At 33.8% G+C, this 9499-nt stretch overlaps 2 protein-coding genes across 3 annotated transcripts; both read right to left on the minus strand.

Annotated features, from left to right (window-relative positions):
* On the minus strand, positions 1-3349 carry LOC101247137 (nucleotide-sugar uncharacterized transporter 2). Of its 2 annotated transcripts, none has more exons than XM_010324948.4 (7): positions 2982-3349; positions 1840-1991; positions 1544-1752; positions 1367-1460; positions 939-1105; positions 698-852; positions 1-600 (listed from the first exon to the last, which is right to left on the minus strand). In XM_010324948.4, the coding sequence occupies exons 1-7, from the start codon at positions 3052-3054 to the stop codon at positions 491-493; spliced, it is 960 nt and encodes a 319-aa protein (XP_010323250.1). In that variant the 5' UTR covers positions 3055-3349; the 3' UTR covers positions 1-490. The 2 variants fall into 2 exon arrangements, with proteins under 2 accessions (XP_010323250.1, XP_004242692.1); XM_004242644.4 differs by having other exon boundaries at positions 682-852.
* A 921-nt stretch (positions 3350-4270) lies between these two features.
* On the minus strand, positions 4271-8044 carry LOC101255010 (protein trichome birefringence-like 5). The gene is made up of 5 exons (XM_004242968.5): positions 7208-8044; positions 5669-5861; positions 5346-5539; positions 4989-5144; positions 4271-4816 (listed from the first exon to the last, which is right to left on the minus strand). The coding sequence occupies exons 1-5, from the start codon at positions 7960-7962 to the stop codon at positions 4516-4518; spliced, it is 1599 nt and encodes a 532-aa protein (XP_004243016.2). The 5' UTR covers positions 7963-8044; the 3' UTR covers positions 4271-4515.
* Between the last annotated feature and the right edge of the window lie 1455 nt (positions 8045-9499).

A 9499-nucleotide genomic window follows, 5' to 3' on the forward strand; every position in this document is an offset into this window, starting at 1 on the left:
TCAGTAAATAAGGATACACATTTCATTGAGAGATAATTGACTCCATACTCATACATAGTATAACATAGCAGTACAAAGAATGCTTAATAGTTAATAGTGACTTGAACTCCATTCTTCTCTTCTGTTTCTTTTTCGGTCTCGCCATTCTAGCTAGTCGTTCAAGAAGACGAATCCAATCGTCCCCTTGACAAGCATTACGTAGAGCAAAAGTCATTGTACTTGCATATACAACGTAACTTTATAAAACGATTCATGTTAGCTATCATTCGTTCCCAAATACAGGGTGACGATAAGCTTTGGACAAATAATGTCATACGTGGTTAGTGAATTGTTCGTTCGTTCACAAAACTTTACTACACAGATTCATCAGCATGACTTCCATCCGCATTTTCTTTGCCTAGCTTTGATTTCGATAGAGATTGTTTAGAAGACGAGGGCTGCAAGTTAAGGTAAGTGTAGAAAGACATACCAACAAGAGCCGTAATGGCTCCTAGTATGCTAATTGGACCCGGATTTGAACCAAAGATGAGAAAACCTCCGAGTAGAATGACACACGTTTTAAATTGGCCGAGTACCACATGAGTTGTTGCAGATGTTGCCCTAAATAGACGAAAACATAATTAGAAGCATAAATAATAAAGAACTTTGCGATTTCCAAATGATGTACTAAGCAATGCATACCCAAGTGCGAGAGCACCTGACCACTGAAGCAAGAAACCAAGAATAGCCGAGGCACCAATGATTGTCGAGTTGTAAAAGTTCCAACTAAATGAAAGGACACCGGGAGGATCAAGATATGGCATCAACACCACCAGAAAGAATAATGTAATCGGTGTGGTTTTCCACATCAGCCTGTCAACCAGAAATGCAAATTTGAGGAACGATAATACAAAGAACTGATAAAAAATTAACAGAAGGAGATTCGATTTGGAGCATACGCCAGGGCAGTCCAATTCTCCTGCTGCTGGAGATTGGACCATAGTATTTTATTAACTGCACTTGGTACTATCCATGCTACTGCAATGCAAGCACCGAAGAAATGAAACTGCAAATCTGTTACCGTAGCAACAGCAACACCTACTGATACAACAGTGAGTGCAAGCACCTGAAACATAAGGGTACGGATCAATATTCTTATCAAGGGAGATGCAGACGGACCAAACGGAAATCATTGTGTTGAATAAACTGACCATAGTAATCGGTTATCATAAAAGGCATACTCACACATACTCAAAGTACAAGGTAGGAAACTTTCCCGAGAATTCTAACGGCATATGGAAACGAAACACAATGCATAAAGAAACTAAACCTAGCTCTCAACTAGGCTACCAGCATACACTGTATATTAGCAGTAAGAAGCAGTTACCTTTAGGAAAGAAATTTTCTTCCGAAAGAGAACAAATTCAGCTAAAACGATAGCTGGTGTTACTGCAATCTTTGCCATCTGGTAAAATCCTACACTGGAAATATATCGTGCTTGTTAACTATCAAGAAAGAAGACCTGTTAAGATTTCAGAGGAGAAAAGATTACCATAAGTCTCACCTATTATACTTCAAGCTCACATTTGCAAGCCCAGTAGAAAGTGACATAACTATACCAAGAGACAACAACGATGAATATTTTGTCGATTTTGATGGTGTAGACAAGGAAAGGATGGAGAGAGCATTAAGAATAGCCATTATCAACCAGCTACAGACATAATGCAGGAAAGAGAGGAAAATTGGATAGTTAAATCCGACTGTAACAAGAACCTGGAAGAGAAAAGAGGAAAGCAAATGTTACGATCTCTAAAAGATTTAATATCTACTTTCAGATAGAGTAAGGTTAAGTAGACTGACCAATTTGTTCATCAAGATAATACTAACAGAAACAAAAAAATTGAATGTCAATGCAACAGTAGGCCCCCATAAGGTAGTTTGTTGGCGCTTCCCACCTCCAAATGCTCGTAATTTGCTAAACAAGGACGCTCGTGCCTCCTCCAATGCTCTTCCTGCACCAACAAAAGGAACATAGGAAATCTTTTCTTCCGTATGAATCATTATTATTCCATTCCAAATCCTTCCCGATACCTTCCGGAATGTTGAACAATAGACTACTACTAGACCATGAACATCAAACATCTCGTAGAAAGAGCTTACGTATTTGATAAAGTTTGGCCTTTTAAGTGCAGAGGAAAACCATCGATAAGTATTAGTATAGTTAGCTCAATCGAAGAATTTGTGAATACAGTGACTTGACAGGAGCAAAGGTGAAGTTATGGAATATAGTCAATTGCAAACATATATCACAATTGGTTGCTAACATATGGACAGCTTTCTCGCACCTCCACTAATTCCACGAGATACTGCCACCACCTCCCACCAGCAACATAAACCACATAACTCTGTCCAAGACTAATTCCACGAGATACACATCACCTCCCAGGTAACTCTGTCCTAGACTAATTCGACGGGATATACATGCCGCCTCTCAGGTAACTCTGTCCTAGACTATTCCACGAGATACACACCTCTCAGGTAACTCTATCCTAGACTAATTCCACGGGATATGTGCCACCTACCTAGACTAATTCCATGAGATACGTGTCACCTCCACAGGCAACAGAATTACCTAGTGTTTGTTATCTCTCCATTGAGTTTTAAACCAGAGACCTCAAGATTCCTAACCACCTCATTGAGTACTGAGCCACACCATTATTGAGCTAAACATATGAAGCATTACAAATTTCTCCTCCCAATTCCTAAAATTTCTAGATTAATAAGTTGTTAATGAATCAAAACAACAACTAGTACCAACAGAAAGATTAACAGAAATGGCAAGACTTTAAACACCAAGAATCCATAGAAACATCCAATTACCCAATAACAACCAAATCCCTCAATAACATAATGCAAAAAAAAAGATTACACCTTTACACATTTTACCAAAACCCCACAAAGAAAAAAAGGGAAAAAAACTAAATCTTGAAGCAATTAAGTACCTTTTTCACCAGCATCACTATCCTTCCTCTTGAGTAGCTTCCTCACATCTTTTCTCATCAAAAAACCCATCATTTTTTTCTCTCAATCCAACTAATTTCTGTATCAACTAGCTACCATTCACTCAAAATAAATGAAAGTAAATGCAAATCTCAAAGATTAATGAGTAATTAGTACTGATTTTTTTTAAGGAAAGAGGGTTTTGTCGGGTTAAACGGAGTGATTTGAGTTAAAAGATTTAGGTACAAGTGACAAAGCGTATAGTATTGTCGGAGAAAATCACGGGCATGCACCGACAGCTGAACATCATTATTTGGAATTTGGAAGTAATAATATAAGATAGAGCCGTTTAGATTTGAAGTTAATCATTAGTATTATCCTCTCGGTATTATTTTATACGAGTTAATTTATTTAGATATGAAATTAAGATTTTTAAAACTTGTCATTTAAAATAGATATTTTAAAATGAAAATTATAGTTTAATATAGAAATATATCCTTTTTCGAACGAAGAAAAAAGACAAAATAAGTCATATAAGCTGGATTGAAGGAATAGGTCCCACTCCAACGTGATTAAGAGATAAGGTCAAGTAGATCCTACTTTCTATAATTGATTACGATTCTGAATTTAGAATTTTTAATTTCATCTGATTTATTGATAGTTTTAAATTATTTTTTTAATTGACTAATTCAATTTAAATAAATTTTCAATATGTCACATAACAAGTAGTCTCTAAATCTTGTAGGAACGAGGAGCTCTAATAAAAAAAGGAGAACGGTTAAAAACATCCTTAAACTTGACGCAAATTATTAGTTTCGTCTCCAAATTATTGAAAGCCTTCAAAATACCTCTCTAATTTGACTAGCTAACTTAGATATACCATTAATCACGTTTAATCTATCACATTACCTAACAAGTGGTCTGAAAGTGTTCTTTGTAAGGGCATGAGACTCTTGATAAAAAGGGGAGAGAAGTATTGAAAATATTCCTAAACTTGACGAGAATTTAGAGGTGTATTTCACTCATGTTGCAAGATTAGAGATGTATTTAAATCAATTAGTCAAGTAAAAAGATATTTTTAAACTTGTCAATTGTTTGAAAATTTAATAATTCACGCATAGTTTAGAAATTTTCTCAATACTTCTCTGAATTAAAAATCGAGAGAAGTATTGAAAATACCTCTAAACTTGACGAGAATTTAGAATTGTATTTTATCCATAATTGGCCAGACTAGAGGTATATTTTTAAGACGATCAATAATTCTGAAATGAAACTGATAATTCACAACAAATTTAGAGTATTCCGAATACTTCTCTTAGAAAAAAAAGAAGATAACATTGCTTAGTGAAGCAGCATAAGTTTGGTATTACAAAACTTTGAAGTGAGTTGATCCTAGAAATAAGAATATATAGTGTCTAATATTAGTACAAAAAAACTGAAACAATGCAACTTCACTAAAAAATGACTTAACTAATATTCATCTCATATTACAATGTTACAAGCCAATGATACATTTGCTGCACAAACAGCCTCAGCTCAATGTTGCAACACCAAAGTGGCATAGATTAGCTCATTCCATGCATCGGGGACTCCCGGTAGACACCAATGGCTACAATCTTGCTTACCCTTTTTACCAACCTTACCATACACAGACGGGTGACCATCCTTGCGGAAATTGGTTGAGTGTGTTACGTTTAAAAGGACTACTGGGAACTGCATTTCCTCAATCACCTCCTCCACAATCTTCATTTTCATCGGATAGTTTCCAAGGATAGCACCTTTCGATACAGGTTCACTCTCTTTGTTACAACTTCCACCTGAATCCCAGTCTCCGCCTCTGTTTAAATACAAGTAAACGTTACACAAGTTTTTTAACATCATACACGATGCAACCAAATGGAAATGCTATTTAAGGTCGATCTTGATGAGTTAATGAGCCGAGCTTTTCATTGGACAAACGTTAGCATTTTGGTTTCAAAAGATTCTATTGTGGAAGCAACAGTAAGTACCTATAGTGAGCTGAAGAATACCCACGATATATAATCAACTTTTCACGGCTCATGTTTTCGTCAATCCACTTAGCCCAGGTCTTCAATGCTCTCCTATAAGCTTCAACGGCATCAAATTTAGGGTATATTAGGTCACCTTCTTTATAGTAATTTTTCCTGCACCAACGAAAACCTCATCTTAGTTGTTAGGATTTCAGCCTTGAAATACGCTATAATGCTCTCAAATTACTATAGAACGATAAGTCAAATGATCTCCCAGCTCGTAAAAGATAACCTCAGTAAGAAAAGATACTAATGGCAATGATAGCATATATGTTGCATCTAATGAAAGGTAATTGTAAGAAGAATAAAACACACCCCCTGGCAGTCTTCCCATGAGTCCACCAATGCCCCGTATTGAAGATTAGAATGTCAGCTCCCTTCCAACGATTAGATGTTTTGTCGATGCGATCTATTGATAGAGTTGGATTTGAGCTTCCTTGAGGATTGATACGTACTCCTTCTCTAACAAGGAAGTGCGAGCGCACAAACTCAACAGTGCAGTTATAATCCTGCAAAACTATAATATTTTAGTCCTCATTGCTCTCTTTACTAAGAAGCTTTCGCAACATTTCATCATTGATATAAATGATTTCAGTTTAGCTATAATAAAATCTTAATAAATGCATATGCAAAATCACCTCAAATTTGAAAACATAATAGCCTCTTCCTTTTGTTATCTTATACCCATGGATTTCGTACATTTTACTCTTATTAGTGAGGCCTTCACGAAGAAGGCAAAGGAGAGATTCAAACTGGTTCCGGTTCATTGAGTCCCCAACCAGCATCAGCCTCTTTCCTTTCAATCTGTACAAAAAATCTGATGGACTAAACCTACAAAAGAATTATAACTGGTTTAAGGATACAAGTTCTATAAGTAGTCCCCTGAATCAACAAATGAATGGCTATTTATCGACGAGATGAATAAGTTTTATCATCGTATGAATCAGTTGAAATCTAGAGCACACCATTTGACTCAAAACTTTCACTAAGTCGAACTCCACGCTTAGTATTTTTAACTATAACTATTATTTAGTCTAACAACATGAAGAGAAGAAGATTATTGCAAAAACAGAATTAATATAGCATCAGCAACACAAAACATAAACATGAGTACATCCTTGGGAAATAGTCAACCAAATCTTTAGTGTAGATACTATTCATTACTAGCCAAAAACCTACAACAATTACTAACTCCTTATCTTAACAGTTAATATATTTATAGTAGCAGGTTTTTTCTGTACTAACAACAACATACCCAGTGAATTCTCACTAAGTGGTGTCTACGGAGGCTAGAGTGTACGCAGACCTTAGAGGTTGTTTCCGAAAGACCCTCGCCTCGAGTGCATCAACCCAAGTAAAAATAGAAGAAAATGAAGAAACCAATAGCAGTTTGTAAGGAAAGCAGTGTAACGTCTACAAGAGAGAAATATAAATAGCATGATAATTGACATACAATAATATACGTGTGGCAAGAACTACAAGGATATGACTAGTACTACACTAGGCACTAACAAGCCTAAACTTTCTCAAGGCAAGACAATACTCTACCCCTACTAACCTTCTACCCTAACACGCGACCTCCACTCAATCCTATCTAAAGTCATGTCTGGTAGCACATTTGCATTTATTATCTTCCAATTGAACAATTGCAGACATTACCTTCAATTTGCATTATCCTCTACATATCAGACACACTTCCAGTAGTCGGTTCCAATACGATTTCTACTAGAATGGTAAAAAGACAGACCATTCTACGATTTCTTATCATAACGGCACAAACAGAACTTGCAAACTTGGACTACAAAACCATCTCTTTCTTCAGAGTTGAAAATCTTCCTTTAACCATAGACCTCAACCATCTCTTTCTTTCAAGAATCGCAAATCGTTCATCGACAAACAGCCACATAATAAGACAAAAGAATTCTGTTTGAATGATTACATTGCAATTCACTCTCCATTAGAACTGTTTACCTTACTCGAACACAGAGCTATGATCGAAAACGCCCAAATATATAATCACAATCACAATGTAGGAAATCAATATTGGTTACTAGTTCTTGTTGAATGTCCAACTCATGTAGTTTGACAGAAGCTGACAGCTCAACAAAGGACATATAACTACAAAATAACTTCAAAAATCATCATTTTTACAAAGAAAAATGAGTAATTTAAGTTACCTTGGAAGATGACATCCATATGGCTTCCATCTCCATTTAAGATATTGTGAGTCTGGCCTACCATTAGTCTGACAATCAAAAGCCTCATCCACATAAGGGCAAGACCCTGGCTTATAAATTGGATGATTCTCATCTTTAACCCAACTTCCCTTAAAAAGATCACAACTTTCTCCAATAGGTCTTGAGTTTTTCTCAACTAAACTAGATTTGGGTGTTTCTGATGTTACATCAAGATCAAATTTTGACTTCTCACTAGAACCAGAACTAGTCTCAGGTGAATTGGGTTTAACCGTATTATCATCAAAATCAGTTTTTGACAAAATGGGTATCTCTGTATTAACCTCTAATTCTTGAAATGTTGATGTTTCATTAGAACTAGAGATAGCCCCTGATTCAACCAAACTACCATCAAAATCAGATTTTGACAAAATGGGTATCTCTGTATTAGCTTGAAATCTTGATGTTTCATTAGAACTAGAAATGGTCTCTGATTCAACCAAACTACCATCAAAATCAGATTTTGACAAAATGGGTATCTCTGTAGAAGTGTTTAGTGAAATGGGTTCAACCAAACTATCATCAAGATTAGATTTTGGCAAAATGGGGGTCTGATTTTGCAAGAATATAGGGGTTTGAGAAAGGGTTTCTCTGTAAACAGAGAGTATTTGAGTAGGTTGAACAATTTTTCTACTGAAAAAGAAGATAGTTGAAATAAAGAAGAAAAATACAAGGAAAATACAAGTATAACGTGCCATATGAAGAAGAACAAAGAAGCCATTATGACTGATTTTGTAGCCATGAATTCCTATAATCTCTCAACACAAACCTTTTTTTTTTTTTGGTAAATAGTAGTAAGTCAACTTACTATATATAAATTCAAAATTATATTACCTCCGTCAACTTTTAATTATCACCGTTTTTATTTTTAAAAATCAAATGATAATAAATTTGATTAATATTTTATATTTTATATTTTTTTCATAATATTAATATGTAATAATTGAAATTTATAGTATTTTTCATATATTTTTTGAATATTTAATTTTTTGTTTAAAAATATCAAATTGATGTAAATTAATTTAATTTTAAAAATTAATTAAATTAACTTTTGAAAAATATAATATAATAATTAAAAGCGAAGGGAGAGAGAAGTAATTGTTTATCTACCAATATAATTTTCCCACAACCATTTCTATTCTCAAATCAAATTACTCAGGTAGGATATCTTTTAACTTTTGATTGGATGGTTATTTAATGTATTGTATCGTATCGTATTATATTGCATTAGTATATTGTTTTAATAAATATAATGTTAAGATAGATTGTATCGTTCTCCTTTATTTCATAATGTTACATATTTAGAATTTTGAATGATAAATTTACAAGAAAAAAAGGATACGGGATAGAATTACTATAAAAATACAAAATAAAAGATCAAATGTGATTATCAAATAATAAATAAAAATAAAATGAGAAAAAAATAGTAAGATAACAACATTAATAACATCAAATCCATCGTTACATAAATGAGTCTTTCATCATTATCGAATAATAAATTTAAATAGTATGATATAATAATTTTTTTTTATCTAAACTAGCAATATTACCCTATAACAACCATCTAAACAAGATAAAGGGTTGATTTTATTTATTACCATAACTTAAGTAATTATCCCATGTGGAGTATTTGAAATGTCAAATAACATTAGATTAATATTACTAATTTTGTGTAGAAGATAATTATTGACCATATTAAACAACATTTAATTCCCAAACAAGCAACAATTTTGTTTATCAAGTTGTGGTAATACATAAACTATTTGACCAATTTTTTCCCATTTGAACATGACAATGATAATCCATTGGCATAATCTAAGGTTATAATATAGATTATTACTATTTCTAGCCTAATTAAACATGACCCTCACCTCTATGTTTGTATGCTAGACTCTTCGAAAAATGTTGTCTAACCCGTGTTAGATCGAATTTTTTATATTTACTGATATACGTTTTTCGAAAAATTTGATATGCATCTGCTATCTGTCGTATTTTTGAAAAATTCTAGCAATACCTTGCCTTGACTCATACCAAAAACAAGGAAGCAAGCAAGAAACTCCATGTGCCTCCACTAATTAATTTTAATAAAACTAGTCTCCAAAACATATAATAATACTATTCAAAACTCATAAAGAAAACATGATAGAATGAATATATACACCATTTATAAATACATCATAGTATGAATATATGCATGCGTGAACAATTTGCAAACAAAATTAGAGAAGAGAAAAC

Source organism: Solanum lycopersicum, chromosome 7 (genome assembly GCF_036512215.1).
Source record: "Solanum lycopersicum chromosome 7, SLM_r2.1".
Lineage (NCBI taxonomy): Eukaryota > Viridiplantae > Streptophyta > Magnoliopsida > Solanales > Solanaceae > Solanum > Solanum lycopersicum.